Raw genomic sequence first — 16,818 nt, forward strand, 5'->3', positions numbered from 1 at the left:
AAATCTAATTCACAACTATCAGACACCAATCTGAATGCCACGACTGCTCTGGAATGAAGTCACTAGGGCCTAACTCAATCATTTATTTCCTTCCTCAGTATTCTATTTAACAGTTAAATTATTAGAGCTTATATCACAACTATATCCCTATTAAAGGATTATCCCCATAATAAGATTTAGTAAAGTTGTTTGTTTTTTCACTAGAAGGGAATATTTCTCAAAATATACTACTGACATAATGATGTATGATGCCTTTTGTTTTCTCATAATCTGCTAGACATCAACAATAGTCCTCTTGACTATGTAGATCATGCATAAGGCTGGAAGAATTTGATTAAACAAGATACATTTCACATCTGAAACTGAATAAATTTCAATCCAATTCAATAAATTTACTTTATAAATAGCTGTCACATAACTGGCCAAGTTGAGGAAAATTAGCTTCCAAGCAGTCAACGCAATTATTCATTTTGATTCTGAATGTTTACCAAATGCTGATGCACAAGGAACTGAGATAGTATGAAACCTAATACATTACAGTTGCAAGATATTACATCTTAAATGTCAACTACATACCTCCAAAGTAGCAACCTGCTGGTGTAACCATTCGCCACTTGCTCTCATACATCCCTGTTTGTTCAGGACTAACCATTTCAAGAGATATATCAAGTGTACATCCTGGTGCAATTGGTGCTACTGCAAGCCTTTCCGGAGCACAGAGCCTGTCACCACCACTGAACCGAAGTGAACATCCATCTGGCCACATCTCAGTACCAGTGTTCTGAACCCTCCACGATTTTGTGAACCTAGAACAGCAATGCTAGTTATTTCGACAGCAACATGTGTAATTTAGTGGGAGAATAACACAAACTATACTTACTTCGTCAACGGTGGTATACTTTCCCCTTCTCCAACTGTCACATCCCGTACTAGGGACATTGACGGAAGCTTGTATGGTGACTCAAAATCGAAGTACGAGCAAACTGCTTCCTGGAGATTCCTGACACACAAAAGTTTTAGTTATGGACAATGTTCCCTCAAAACATTTATTATGCAACATTTTATATTTGACTGTGACATTCCAACAAAGATACACTGAATGTCAATTTGGGCACTGTTCTGATGAATAATGAATTTTTTCTGGAGATATATGTAGGTCATTATTTTACACATAATGCACAGTGTCTGACAGATACAGTACACTGGTGCATACCCGTTTTCAACATTAGCTTTCGTTATTTGGACGAGAATGTGTTAATAGTAATAAGTCATAATTGTTCTTAAATTACCGAGATATAATTTCTACCCGCAGAAAACATCACTAAGATACTGTTTGTAAACAAGGTACCTACGCGTCATCCATGCACTGAAGGCCGAAAGCAAACGCGTCATTCTAACATGCTTTGCCTTTCCTTTAATACAATTATTTTTTTGCCTCATAAATGGCCAGAAAACTTTACTAATGACGTAATAAAATGGCAATAACGGGATATAGGAACCATTTGTAAATATGGGCTACATAACCCCAAAACAATTGTATAAGTAGAAAAAATTCTACTATTTGTATGGAAAGGAGGCACAAATATTGCTCCCAAGGGTAAATCACAAGGAAAGAGGTCTTTTTTTCAGTATTTATTATTGTAAGATTGAAATTTATAGTAATGCATTTAGAATCCTCTGACAGCTAGTATGTCGTCCGAGGAAACACATACCAATTATTCATTTCCAAAAAGAAAACTGCTGCTGTTTCATTCAAATTTCCTATCAACGACTGTAGCTGTTTAACTAATTCATCGCGATCTGTTGTTCCCATACAGCTGAATTGCTGCAGGAGCGTTTGATCTATATCGCTGTCAACATCCATTTTCGCCGTTCATGAATTACAGATTCACCAAGTAAAGTGAACTAATTATCTTCGGAAGCACCGACCCAAACTAATCCACTCTACTGACCAAACCACCACATCAATGAATTTGCAAATCTTCTGTCGTTTAATCTCTCTGCACTCCTGGAAGGCCTCGAAACTAAATTACTCCGTGTGACGTCACGTCACGTGACCCAAGCTGTGTTGCGTAGAAAACGTCATCTGCTGCATTTTCAAGTTAGTGCAAGGCACAGACACGCGCGGAGGTGGTCGAAAATTGAATCGGGGTACGCGACGGTCATTTCTGGGCTTCTCATATACTTTGATAAGTTGAAAAATTTGCTACACATACATGGACATCGTATATTGTGAGTGCGTTTGTGAAAAGAATTTGAATATGTGCTGCTAATAGATTACTCATATTTAAAGAAAGAAAACAAAGTTACTGAATGCAACCGCTTCATATGTTTCACATAAACATTATAGATATGCTTTTAGCTGATTCAGTGAATGAATCAAAAGGATATATTTGTTTGTACTGCGTTTTCTGATATAAGCGGAACAATTATTACACCATGGTTGAGCATTTAGGTTGGAGAAGTAAAAGAAAACTTATAGAAGACATTCACGTTCTGACGGTGAATGACATGCCAAACATCGGAGCAAAACGCACTGCATTATCTTTCGACTGTAGAGGCGTCGCCAAAAATAATGATCAAAAAACTCGTTTAGATTTAATCGTGATCGATGGAACATGGGAAGCCGGCAATACAGTATCAATTGCATCTGATATGCAAGAGATAGATTTGCAATATTTGCAAGCGGACAAAAATTGTTTCTGGATAGATAGTGATAATGTAGTAACAATTTCTGAAACTAGTCAGGTTGAGAAAGAAGAAGAAATCATCGAAACAGATGCCAATAGCTCAACTGATTCAGGAAGCGCAGCGCCGGCTGCTACCGCCGACAGAAGTCCTCAGCCTGGCGATACAGACGGTGATTTGTCGTGGCTTCTGAATTTCAATGTGAATTCGCTGTTCAATACAAATGGCTCCATTAATGGCCAATGCAATCGTCCAGCTAATAGTGGTAAGTTTCCATTAGATTAGTTCTAAAGTTGCTGTTCATTCAACAGTTGCATATAAATTGCACCGCTTTTCACGTTGGTAGCTGGTCGCTCGATTTAAAAACATGAGACGTTGTGTAGCTGCACGTATACACGTGGTAATTGTAGTCCGTAGTGCACTAAAGAGCTTTGTGAAAATTAATGTAATCGCACTGTTTTATTGAGCACAGACAACGAACTGATGTCTTGATAAAACTTGAGAATCACGGATAAGAAATTGTAGTGGCATGATATAGTTTATTTTCAAACAGCTTGTGACGTTTTAACGAATTAATTGAAAAATATTATAGGGGACAGATCCGACACGAGATAAAATATGTCTGTCACGAAACTGAAATATCCTATCGAGATATATCCTCAAGGTACAAAACTATTGTGCCTTCACGATGAATAAACAGTTGTTATTCGTGTGGAAGAAGTGCGCTTATCTAGAGCTGTAAATATTTTTGTTGTCTGCTTTCAAATATTCTATTCTATCTTCTCTGAGAAGCAATGAAGTATAACTTTGCTCTTTGAATATAGAAGAATGTGTTTCGTGTAGATTCACGTGTCTGTACAGAATTCTATTGGCAGGCCCAATTATCTGAACGCAAAAATAAGCGTTTGCCTGGAGGCTAAAAGTTTCTTGGCGAAAACGATTTTTCTAGAAATTATAAATTTCTTTCTTTCGTAAACGAGACTTGTATTAAGCGAACTCCTTTTAATAATATTTAAATGTTAGCTGTAGACCAAATCCATTCTTTCTGTTTGCAACGAGTTTTTTTTCTAGTACGTAGTTTTCCATTGCCCACCTTACATTCCGCCCTCTCTTCGCGCTATAAGAGATTTGTTTTCCTTTTTTGTATACAGTCTTAATATTAAGACTTGAATATACAGCTCTTTTCCCTATTTTTCTGATGCGTTATATCTTGCATCAGTGTAATCTGCGTATTCATGCAATGACAACACAATCCATTTGAATCTTGAAATTACAACTTCCCTACATGTTATTTCCATTTCATTTGTTGTCTTTGGACGCGGCATCAGTAGACTCACCTACATGACGAAGTATGAGAGTGATCCCGCACCTTACAGTATTGGTAAAGTAGACCCAGTTTGCATTTCCAATATTTTCTGCTCAGTATGTACGGCAGTAACTAATCGGTATAAAAAAAAAAAAATCCTGGCTTCTAATCTCGACACCGCCAGAAGTCGGGTGACGAATGGCAACAATATCGCTAGGGCGATGTACTACGTGAAACTAGAGTTTTTAATTAGTCTTAAGGATGTCACTCCTGTATATCTTACAGACTTTACTTAGAACAAAAGAATTCATTTTCTCTCTTCGTTTCTTTCTATCATCTGTAATTTTCGTCACAGTGACTCATCTCCATTAGCTTTTATCAACTTCTGTCATGCCTAATGCAAATTCCACATCAAATGTGTATTCGTGATGTGTATTCCGCGTGTTTTGTATTTAATATCAAAAAGTGTGATTATAGACAGTTTTTTACGTCGTTTGTAGCTCTGTGTCAAATACTGAATAGGTTGCAGTGTCTTGCTTTTATAAATGGGCGGATGGCTCAGTTTATTTTCTATCTTGGAAAAGTTATAATTTAATATCAAATTCAAATGAAACCAAGTTAGATCTAAATTATTATTAACTGCAATTTATTGTTTCTAATGTAAGATGTACCAAAGAACAACATTTGCTGTTGTTTATTGGCAGAAAGTATTGTTTCTTGATGTTGGTAAACGTGGTGAGCTGTTAGCATACTGTGAGAGCACAAGTGTCATACGCGTTTCCACTTAATCAGGCGTAACTGTTTCCAAATCGAAGTTTGTGTAAGGGAACGTGATTTACTTATTGCAGGAGGTTTCAGACTGTCATATAATGAGGTACCTGCAATCAGTAATCAAAATAAACAAAAAACGACGGGAAATGCAGGCAGAATGTCCTGCCTGGCGGGAGCGCTCATAACAATCGTGAGGATTCGATAATCTCTGTTTTAATAAGAGCAGCTGCTAAGCAGAAGTGCACACAACCCAAAGGAAGAAGATTAATGTCTCTTCTGAAATCTTACACGCGTTAAGAAGTATCGGAAAATGATAGTGACATCCGGCGATTCCCGGAGTTGCTAAATCACGAGGAACTCAAATCCGTGGCAGCTGAAGGGGATCTCGTTTAGTGTTAGTAGAATAAGAAGAAGCAGTTTCGTTGACCCGTGGATTACTTTTACAAGGTTATTGGACATGTCATGACATCACAGTTTAGAAAAAAAATATGCCGGTAATTCATATATGCAGGCATTTACAAGGATGGGGCAGACAGTGGCCGAGGGGTTATAGTAAGAACAATACCGGCATTTGCCTGCAGTAACTTAGAGGAACTTTGGAAAACTAACACGATATGGACAGATGGGATTACAGGCCTCCATCCTCCTCTCCCTAAATCAGGCCAGCCTGTTTAAAACAGCGCAACCTCATTCAGTGCATAGTACTGTTTACATTCTTCCAGATCAATTATTTCAGAACGTAAAAAGCTAGTGCCACACTGGCCACTGATTTCTCAGCACTAATCACCGTGTGCAGTATACGCATATTAATATTATTTCATAATGCAGTACTGCACACACTGCCATAAGGACCATGGTGACTGACTCATTTCCATTTTGTGTACCGCAACTTCCCGTTTGCCTCTCTGAAAAACCGAACAGAAGGCCTCCATAATAATGAGACGTGCTCCAACAGAGATTCTATACTGAATTTGCGGTTGAGTTAGCCCCTCTTCTAACTACGGTCTATCATAGGTCCCTCGAACAAAAAGCAGTTCACAGTAGCTGGAACAGAGCTCATGTCACACCCATTTTCAAGAAGGGTCGTAGAAGTGATCCACAAAACAACCGTACAGCATCCTTGACATTGATTTATAGCAGAATCTTAGAACATATTCTGCGCTCGAATGTAATGAGTTATGTCGATAAGAATGACCTCCTCCGTGACAACCACCATGGGTTTCGAAAACATCGGAGCGAAACATACAGTTTTCTCATACGACATACTGAAAGTTTTGTATCAAGGCAGCAGGGTAGAAGCTCAATTTCCTGCTTTCCGAAAAAACATCTGACATTGCACCACATCTACGCTTAGTGTCAAAAGCACGATTATAGGGTCTATCAAGCGAAATCTGTGACTGGATTGAGCATTTTTTGGTAGGGAGGACGCATCAGGCTATTATGGATGAAGAGTCGGCGTCAGATGTAGAAGTAACTCCGAGTGTGCCCCAGGGAAGTGTGTTGGGGCCCTTGCTGTTCGTGTTGTATATTAACGACCTTGCGGCCAATATTAATAGTAACCTTAGACTGTATGCCCATGATGAAGTTACCTGTAATGAAGTACTTTCTAGAAACTGCATAAATAGTCAGAACTTCATGAGATTTCAAAATGGTGTAAGGATTGACAACTTGCTTTAAATGTTCGGAAACACAAAACTGTGCACTTCACAAAAAGAGAACTTAGTATCCTGTGATTATAATACAAACGAGTCACAGATGGAATTGGCCAATTCATACAAATACCTGTGTGTAGCACTTTGTAGGGACGGGTCAGGGAATGATCACACAGGCTTATTCGTGGGCCTGGTAGACCTCCGTTTATTGACAGAATACTTGGGAAATGCAGTCTACACAAGAGACTGTTTATGAACCACTCTTGGGACCCATTCTAGGATATTGCTGAGGTGTGTGTGACCCGCACCGAATAGAACAGTGATTATATGAAAGTATACGGAAAAGGGCAGCACGAATTGTCACAGGTTTGTTTGACCCGTGAGAGAGTGTCACAGTGATGTTGAAGAAACTGAACTGGGAGACTTTTGAAGATGGACGTAAACTATCCCACGAAAGTCTGCATACAAAGTTCCAAGAACCTGCTTTAATTGGTAACTTAAGGAATATACTACAACCCCTGTATACATACAGGGATCGTGAGGACAGGCCTTACTTAAAAGGTGCCAGAAGAAGAGATGAATGGGCAAATACTAAATAAAACTTCTTGTGTGATATTCTTAGGCATACAGATTTATAACAAACTAATGTGGCCCCAGCACATGGATAAGTTAGCCAAAAATCTCGGTACCACTTACAAATCTCTCTCGCCGTTACCTGCACGCATGAATGCTAAAAATCTGTACTTAACGCGATACTGTTCCAACGGAACGATCTGTTGTGACAGAGAAGCTAAAGCAAAAGAAGTATTCGTTCGAAGCGTGCAGTAATTGTATGTATACAATAATTTCTGTCTTCTTTGCATTAATTTTCATGTTATATTTATATTTCAAGAACTTGTTCACTCATGCTAATGTATTTTGCAGCTTTTTTCGTTCTTTGCTGTGACAGTTATGTCGTCAGCAGATTTTATTGTAATTTCCACTCCATTAAACTGTATACTTTCCATACCCTCTGTATATTCCTCGACGTCTTTCTCAGTTTACATGTTGAACGGAACCCGTTACGATATACATCCCTGACGTACTGCTTTCTGCCTGTAAGCCTCTTGTATTTCACCATTTGTTTGTATGTTTTTCTCTTTGGTTTTTTATACAATTCGTATGATATTCGTATGTATCTGAAATCAGAACCAAGACTAGACATAATCTTCATCAACATGTTTAATATCACTATCGTAAGAACAAATACAGCTATTGCTTTGTCAGTTGTACACAGTCAAGTGTCTGTGAGTTGTCAAAGACGCAAAAGCAATACTTTAAAGGCCATATTGCTGCAGTTTGAGTACGAGTAACAACGAATACGTGATCACGATTGTATTAACATAGTGTAAGTAAGAGCATTTCCTCCTTGCTCGTCGCCTTCAGAACATAGCACTTATTTATGAAGTCATCATCATTATCCCCGTCATAGATTAGCCCAGTGGTTCTCAGACTTTATCGGTGGCGTAAATCTTTTGCAGTACTAAATATTTTATGGAGCCATAAAACAAGCAAAACCTGGTTTCATGTTCGTACTTTAATTACAATCATTTGATGAAAATCATACAAAAGTGGGTATATTAATTATACACTACTGACTTCTACAATAATAAATAAGACAACACACAATGATAGAATACACAGGATATCACTGTTTTGATTTCGCTGTAAACTGATAAAGTTGTTTCCATTTAATGGGAGATATGAAGCTGTTTTTCATTTTTGACCAAATGGCTAATGTCAAGCTTGATAGAGAGTTGAAGACGCATGTCAAGTTCAGCATCTAGTCTGTTGCGGCATTTTCTCTTTGTAGCTGCAAATGCTGAGAATCCCGTTTCACAAAAGCAGAAGTTGTTGAGGACGGGAGAAAACCAGTCGAAACCTGTGTGGAACTTTCACCAAAAATCAACAAGTGACATTGTTTTGAACAATGATTCCATGCTTGAATCTGAAGGCATTTCGAAAAAGGATTTATAGTCTTCTGCAAATTCGGACAAATGGGTTTTGAACCCATGAATTCATTTTCAGTTTTTTTTTATTCTGCTCTTCAGGAAAATACGTCTCAAAAGATGCGCGCATACCATGTAGACAATGGACAAATTGTTCGAGTATTTAATTTGGTAATTCTATTCTTTCATCAACGAATATATTCAGTGTTCAAAAGCTTTCTAGTTTCTAGTACAAACAATCCAAAAATCTAATTTTAAGGCAGTTATTTTGTTATTAGTATTGAAAAGTATAGTCTATTTTCTTTGTAAAAGATAGGTTTAATTCATTAATTTTTCCAAATATATCTGCCAAAAACGCTAGTCTGAACAACCAAGTCACATCGCTCAAACAGTTTTTTTTAATTTAAAAGAAATTTCAATAATAAAAGCCTGTAATCCAGGCCTTAGTTCAAATAATTTTGTTAAGGTCTTACACTGAGATAACCCTCTAACATCGGCGTGGAGCAGTGGTGTTTTATGTCTGTTCCCATAATCTCCACAGAATAGTGAAAAAATAAAACTGGCACTTAACAGGCCTCGCTTTAAAGTAACTGATTATTTTTACTGCTTCACCATGAATGAATAAATTTTAGATTTGGTGGCATCTTCTTTACTGGGAGTGCTTGTCTATGCAGCTACAGAGCATGGGCACCTTACTTTTCATTAGTGATACTGCTGCTGTTTCACCAGTCATTGCCTTGGCCACGTCTGTGCAAGTGTCGAGACAATCGTTCCAATTCAGAAGGTTTATTTGGAAACAAATTGTGAATCGTGTTAAACATTTCTTTTCCGGTAGTGTTAGTTGGCAGCGATGTGTACATAAGGAAGCCTTCTTCGAGGGAATTTTTATATGGATATCGTACAGTCAATGAACAAGATGGCCAGTCCATCAACATTAACTGACTCATTCATTTGCAAGACGAATTTGTTGTGTCAGTTAGTTTCGTGTTCCACGGGTTATTTTACATGATAAACCGTAATGATGTAGAACGAGTTTTTTACATTCACATCGAAAATTAATTTGTACATATGATTACTTGCTGAATATTTCTAAGGATTTTTTGTCTTTTGCTTTTTTTTTATTTTTAAGAAAAGAGATATACAGATGTGAGTTAGTAATTCCTACCAACCACTTATTACACATCATAATAACACAAATTCTTCTATGGGATAGGAGTAGTCAAGGAGAAACTTTTTCAGTTTCTTTTTAAATTTTAATTTGCTGTCAGTCAGACATTTTGTATTACTGCGTAAGCGTTCAAAATTTTTTGTTACAGCTTTGTGCGCCCTTTTATGTACCAAAGACAGCTTTAACGTGGAGTTATCAATGTCACTTTTCCTCATGGTACTGTAACTATATACATCATTGTTGCTTTTGATCTGTAGTGGATTATTTACAACAAACATCATGAGGAAATAAATATACTGTGACGTACTAGTCGGAATGCCCACTTACTTAAACACACGTCTACAAGTTGATTGTGGGTGAGCACCACATGTTATTTTTACAGCACGTTTTTGCTCAACAAAGACTTTCTTGTTGTTGTTGTGGTCTTCAGTCCTGATACTGGTTTGATGCAGCTCTCCATGCTACTCTATCCTGTGCAAGCTTCTTCATCTCCCAGTACCTACTGCAGCCTACATCCTTCTGAATCTGCTTAGTGTATTCATCTCTTGGTCTCCCTCTACGATTTTTACCCTCCACGCTGCCCTCCAATACTAAATTCGTGATCCCTTGATGCCTCACAACATGTCCTACCAACCGATCCCTTCTTCTAGTCAAGTTGTGCCACAAACTTCTCTTCTCCCCAATCCTATTCAATACCTCCTCATTAGTTATGTGGTCTATCCATCTAATCTTCAGCATTCTACTGTAGCACCACATTTCAAAAGCTTCTATTCTCTTCTTGTCCAAACTATTTATCGTCCACGTTTCACTTCCATACATGGGCACATTCCATACAAATACTTTCAGAAACGACTTCCTCACACTTAAATCTATACTCGATGTTAACAAATTTCTCTTATTCAGCAACGCTTTCCTTGCCATTGCCGATCTACATTTTATATCCTCTGTAGTTCGACCATCGTCAGTTATTTTGCCCCCCAAATAGCCTAACTCCTTTACTACTTTAAGTGTCTCATTTCCTAATCTAATTCCCTCAGCATCACCCGAGTTAACTCGACTACATTCCATTATCCTCGTTTTGCTTTTGTTGATGTTCATCTTATATCCTCCTTTCAAGACACTGTCCATTCCGATCAACTGCTCTTCCAAGTCCTTTGCTGTCTCTGACAGAATTACAATGTCATCGGCGAACCTTAAAGTTTTTATTTCTTCACCATGGATTTTAATACCTACTCCGAATTTTTCTTTTGTTTCCTTTATTTCTTGCTCAATATACAGGTTGTATAACATCGGGGACAGGCTACAACCCCGTCTCACTCCCTTCCCAACCACTGCTTCCCTTTCATGTCCCTCGACTCCTGTAACTGCCATCCGCTTTCTGTACAAATTGTAAACAGCCTTTCGCTCCTTGTAACGTAGGTTTGCCTTTCCTTAATTTAGCTTCTAAGATAAGTCGTAGGCTCAGTATTGCCTCACGTGTTCCAATATTTTTACGGAATCCAAACTGATCTTCCCCGAGCTCGGTTTCTACCAGTTTTTCCATTCGTCTGTAAAGAATTAGCGTTAGTATTCTGCAGCCGTCACTTATTAATCTCATAGTTCGGTAATTTTCACAACTGTCAACACCTGCTTTCTTTCGGATTGGAATTATTATATTCTTCTTGAAATCTGAGGGTATTTCCGCTATCTCATACATTTTGCTCACCAGCTGGTAGAGTTTTGTCAGGACTGATTTTCTTTCGTCTTAGGTCTTTTAGTGTTCTGTCAAACTCTTCACGCAGTATCATATCTCCCATTTCATCTTCATCTACATCCTCTTCCATTTCCATAATATTGTCCTCAAGTACATCGCCCTTATATAGACCCTCTATATACTCCTTCCAGCTATCTGCTTTCCCTTCTTTGCTTCGAACTGGGTTTCCACCTGAGCTCTTGATGTTCATACAAGTGGTTCTCTTTTCTCCAAAGGTCTCTCTAATTTTCCTGTAGGCAGTATCTATCTTACCCCTAGTGAGATAAGCCTCTACATCCTTACATTTGCCCTCTAGCCATCCCTGCTTAGCCATTTTGCACTTCCTGTCGATCTCATTTTTGAGACGTTTGTATTCCTTTTTGCCTGCTTCATTTACTGCGTTTTTATATTTTCTCCTTTCATCAGTTAAATTCAATATTTCTTCTGTTACCCAAGGGTTTCTACTAGCCCTCGTCTTTTTACCTACTTGATCCTCTACTGCCTTCACTACTCCATCCCTCAAAGCTACCCATTCTTCTTCTACTGTATTTCTTTCCCCCATTCTTGTCAGTTGTTCCCTTATGGTATCGCTTAAACTCTATACAACTTCTGGTTTAGTCAGTTTATCCAGGTCCCATCTTCTTAATTTCCCACCTTTTTGCAGTTTCTTCAGTTTTAATCTACAGTTCATAACCAATAGATTGTGGTCAGAGTCCACATCTGCCCCTGGAATGTCTTACAATTTAAAACCTGGTTCCTAAATCTCTGTCTTACCATTATATAATCTATCTGAAACCTGTCAGTATCTCCAGGCTTATTCCATGCATACAACCTTCCTTTATGATTCTTGAACCAAGTGTTAGACATGATTAAGTTACGCTCTATGCAAAATTCTACCAGGCGGCTTCCTCTTTCATTTCGTACCCCCAACCCATATTCACCTACTACGTTTCCTTGTCCGCCTTTTCCTACTATCGAATTCCAGTCACCCATGACTATTAAATTTTCGTATCCCTTCTTCCCTTAAGACTTCCTTAAAGGCGAGCTACTCCAGAACATATGACATTATTGAGTGAAAATGTGTAAAGTATGCCAACTTACTGATTAGTCTCTCACCAAGATTTGCAATGATTCTAAATGCAAATGTGGCTCATCTAAATTGTTTTAGGAGTTACAAAATGTGCTTTTTCCACTTTAAATTCTCATCGATATGGACACCTAAGAATTTTTAAGTTTCCACCCTATTTACTATTTCCTCGCCATGTGTTACGCTTATCATATGTGTAGTACCCCGAGATGTGCAGAATTGAATGTGTTGTGTCGTTTTTGAAACTAAGGGTGAGACAATTCACAGAAAACCAGTTAATGATATTTCTGAGAACTGTGCTTACTGTTTCTTCTGATTCTGTATGTATGTTTAGACTGATTACAATACTAGTGTCATATGCAAAAAGAACTAATTCTGTTTGTTGTATATTAGAAGGAAGATGGCTTACATGTGTGAGGAACAATAGTGAACCTAAGATAGAGCCTTAGAGAGCACCATACATGATTTCTCTTCAGTCAGAATTATGTCCCCGGACTATGTTGGTTGAGTTACTGAGTACAACTTTCTGCATTCTTTTGGTTAAGTATGACATCATCCATTGGTTGGCTGTACCCTAAATCCCATAAATCTTAAATTTATCTGGGAGAATGCTGTGATTCATAGAGCCAAATATCTTAGATAGGTTGCAAAAAATATCATCCAGCACTCTTTTATTATTTAATGCGTGTGTTGAAGGCTACCAACTAGTTCTTCTTTGATGTAGTCTGTGAGATTGTTAATTCGACACGAAACAGTGTCATTTGAAAGTGGCACTGTATAAAGATGCTTTGCAGGTTTTTCATCGAACATACGTCATATTATGTATGCCACACGTTGTTTCATTTAATTCCCAGCGTTAGTGTGCGCTTCGACCACTTGTGCATTGCAGTAGCTGACCGAATATGATGCCTCCATGGGGTTTCCATTCAGCGTTCGGGTTGCATACTTCACAGTTTTTAGACTTCTTAGTAATTGTTCTTTGTTACATATAAAAAATTCTTTTTTCTTGTCTTTGGAATGTCGCTGTATCTTAGCAGGTACCATGGAACTACTCCGAAGTAGCTTGCTACATAATACGCAGAGAGGTGAGCCGTTAGAATCAACAAATCCGAGATTGACTTAATATTCGTCATACATTAATTTTTTCGTCATTACTGAGTCGTTAGACATATTTCTGCTTGAAACCCGCTGCCTGAATTCGTTATATCACCTTCCTGAATCCCGTAGTCTCGATCGGTAATCTTTGAGACTGATGCTGCATCTTCGGGCAAACCACCTTTGAACTTCCATTGCAAGATACTGTTGCAACAGCTCCATTCTATCTCTTAAAATCAACAGTTTAATTCTACAATATGAGAAATATACACTGAAGCGCCAAAGAAACTGGTATAGGCATGCGTATTCACATATAGAGATAAGTAGACAGGCAGAATTCGGCGCTGCGGTCGGCAACGCCTATATAAGGCAAAAAATGTTTGGCGCAGTTGTTAGATCAACTGCTACTGCCGCTACAATGGCAGGTTATCAAGATTTAAGTGAGCTTGTTAAAGACGGCGCACGAGCGATAGGACACAGCATCTCCGAGGTAGCGATGAAGTGGAGATTTTTCCGTACGATCATTTCATAAATCTACTGTGCATATCAGGAATCTGGTAAAACATCAAATCTCCGACATCGCTGCGGCCGAAAAAAGATCATGCAAGAACGGGACCAACGACGACTGAAGAGAATCGTTCAACGTGACAGAAGTGCAACCCTTCCGCAAATTGCTGCAGATTTTAATGCTGGTCCATCAACAAGTGTCAGCGTGAGAACCATCAACGAAGCATCGTCGATATGGGCTTTCGGAGCCGAAGGCCTACTCTTGTGCCCTTGATGATTCCACGACACAAAGCTTTACAAAAATGGTTCAAATGGCTGTGAGCGCTATGGGACTTAACGTCTGAGGTCATCAGTCCCCTAGAACTTAGAACTACTCAAACCTAACTCACCTAAGGACATCACACACATCCACGCCCAAGGCAGGATTCGAACCTGCGATCGTAGCGGACGCGCGGTTCCAGACTGTAGCGCCTAGAACCGCTCGGCCACTTCAGCCGGCTAAAGCTTTACACCTCACCTGGGCCCGTCGACACCGACATTGGACTGTTGATGACTAGAAATATGTTGTCTGGTTGTACGAGTCTCGTTTCAAATTGCATCGAGCGGATGGATGTGTACGGGTATGGAGATAACCTTATGACTCTATGGACCCAGCATGTCAGCAGGGGACTGCTCAAACTGGTGGAGGCTCTGTAATGGTGTGGGTCGTGTGCAGTTGGAGTGATATGGGACCCCTGATACGTCTGGATACGACTATGACGCGGACGTAAGCACCATGCCTAATCACCTGCATCCATTCATGTCCATTGTGCATTCCGACGGACTTGGGCAATTCCAGCAGGACAATGCGACACCCCGCACGTCCAGAATTGCTACAGAACGGCTCCAGGAACACTACTCTCAGTTTAAACACTTCTACTGTCCACCAAACTCTCCAGATATGAACATTACTGGGATGCCTTACAACGTGCTGTTCAGAAGAGATCTCCACCCTTTCGTACTCTTACGGATTTATGGACGGCCCTGCAGGATTCATTGTGTCAGTTTCCTCCAGCACTACTTCAGACATTAGTCGAGTACATGCCACGTCGTTTTGTGGCGCTTCTGCATGTTCGCGGGGGCTCTGCACGTAATTAGACAGGGTACCACTTTCTTTCGCTCTTCCGTGTAGTATAATATCGCCACAAGGTATTGAATTTTACAACTGTGGTCAGTAAAAAAGACGAATCAAATATACTGTAGTACGAGAGAGGTGTCCGGATTCGCAAGGCAGAATTCGACTGCGTTTTGCCATCGCAACGTCAAGTAGGAAGCATAGATAGGGAAGCGACGAAATCCTTCGAGGAGGTTCAAGGTGTTTGTGGATGGAGGGAGATGGAGAGAGCGTAGTGGAATGTTCGTGGAATATGTAGTTGAGGCAGCGAGAGAGAGGGGGAAGGCGTTGGCTTGGCCACTGTTTGTGTGTGTGTGTGTGTGATGTCCTTAGGTTAGTTAGGTTTAAGTAGTTCTAAGTTCTAGGGGACTGATGACCATAGATGTTAAGCCCCATAGTGCTCAGAGCCATTTGAACCATTTGAGTGTGTGTGTGTGTGTGTGTGTGTGTGTGTGTGTGTGTGTGTGGGTGTGTGGGTGTGTGGGTGGGTGGTTGTGTAGTCATACAAGCGAAATTCTTTTGTTTGTGGTTTCTGATCAAAGCATTATTGTAGATTTATTACGCTGCTTTTTGCCTCATTTTCAGCTCTTACGCACTAAAATGACTTTTATAAAACCAACATTGATATGTTATTTATAAGAGTTGTTTTTTCTCATTGAGTGACAAAGACTTGACGTGATTTATTCTTTAGGTTGATATTTTGACAGAGCCCTTGCAGAGGTCTTGCGGAGCCCCAGGGCTTCGCAGAGCACCCTCTTCCGGTCTAATGGTCCACGTTTTCCTTATTGACGCAGCACTTATTGTTCTCCCTGGTTGGTATGAAAAATCCAAATTTCACATAACATTACATTACACTACATTACATCAGTCGTACTCTGTGCATCCCTCTGGTCCCTAGTTCGATTTCTTGTCGGCTTGGGGATTTCCTCTGCCCGGGGACTTGGTGTTTGTGTTGTCCTCATCATTTCATCGTCATCATCATCATCATCATTCGTGACAGTTGCTAGATTGGATTGAGTTAAAAAAACTGGACTGTGTAAAAATTGGGACGACTGCGCAGCTGAGCGCCCCACATCATCATCTGTGCATCCCATGGAGTGGGGTGTCTGGGATGTGGAAAACATTCAAAGACGGTCATTTAAGGATAGTGCAATGAAATGACATTACAAAAGCTTACTGCATTTCAGTGCTACTGTTGATAAGAAAATTCTATCACTTGAAAGTAAGATGTCAGCATTAAAAAAAAGATAACAAAATATACTGAAACATCGATTTTAAGAATTCTGTGAAGATATTCTTCAGTGGAAGTAGAAGAAGTTTCCCAAGAGAAAGTTCTTTAATTTAGTGATGTATCTATAGTAAAAATGTAATAATTTAAGAATCTTTTTAAAAAATTTGAATTGTATGTTTAGATCCTGTCAAAATTTAACGTTAATCCATCTGCCCTGAATCTTCTGTTGATGCTTTCAAATATTTCGTGAGTTGTCTTTTCAGTAAGTACTATGTTTTATTCCTATACTAGTATCATCTACAAGAAGGACAAACTTTGCGTCTTCTGAATTTTCAAGTCGGAAGATGGTCTTTCATTTGTAAAGTATGTTGATGCCATCGCTTTTCATTTTCTTCAGATTTGTCATTCACAGCAGATATAGCTGAAATTCTTGTCTGGTG

The 16,818-nt window shown here is 39.2% G+C and overlaps 2 protein-coding genes across 2 annotated transcripts in view; one reads left to right on the plus strand and one right to left on the minus strand.

The window, feature by feature from the left end:
• Nucleotides 1–2,033, minus strand: part of LOC126412499 (protein ILRUN) — a 42,921-nt gene extending 40,888 nt beyond the window's left edge. Inside the window, exons 1-3 of the mRNA XM_050082120.1 lie at nt 1,713–2,033; nt 881–1,000; nt 577–806 (exon numbers count right to left, since the gene is read on the minus strand). Coding sequence (XP_049938077.1) covers nt 577–806; nt 881–1,000; nt 1,713–1,864 — 502 coding nt within the window. The 5' untranslated portion in view covers nt 1,865–2,033. The remainder of the gene's footprint in view (nt 1–576; nt 807–880; nt 1,001–1,712) is intronic.
• A 104-nt stretch (nt 2,034–2,137) lies between these two features.
• LOC126412698 (forkhead box protein K1-like) overlaps nt 2,138–16,818 on the plus strand; it is a 279,864-nt gene continuing 265,183 nt past the window's right edge. Inside the window, exon 1 of the mRNA XM_050082415.1 lies at nt 2,138–2,953. Coding sequence (XP_049938372.1) covers nt 2,440–2,953 — 514 coding nt within the window. The 5' untranslated portion in view covers nt 2,138–2,439. The remainder of the gene's footprint in view (nt 2,954–16,818) is intronic.

Source organism: Schistocerca serialis, chromosome 7, assembly GCF_023864345.2.
Source record: "Schistocerca serialis cubense isolate TAMUIC-IGC-003099 chromosome 7, iqSchSeri2.2, whole genome shotgun sequence".
NCBI lineage: Eukaryota > Metazoa > Arthropoda > Insecta > Orthoptera > Acrididae > Schistocerca > Schistocerca serialis.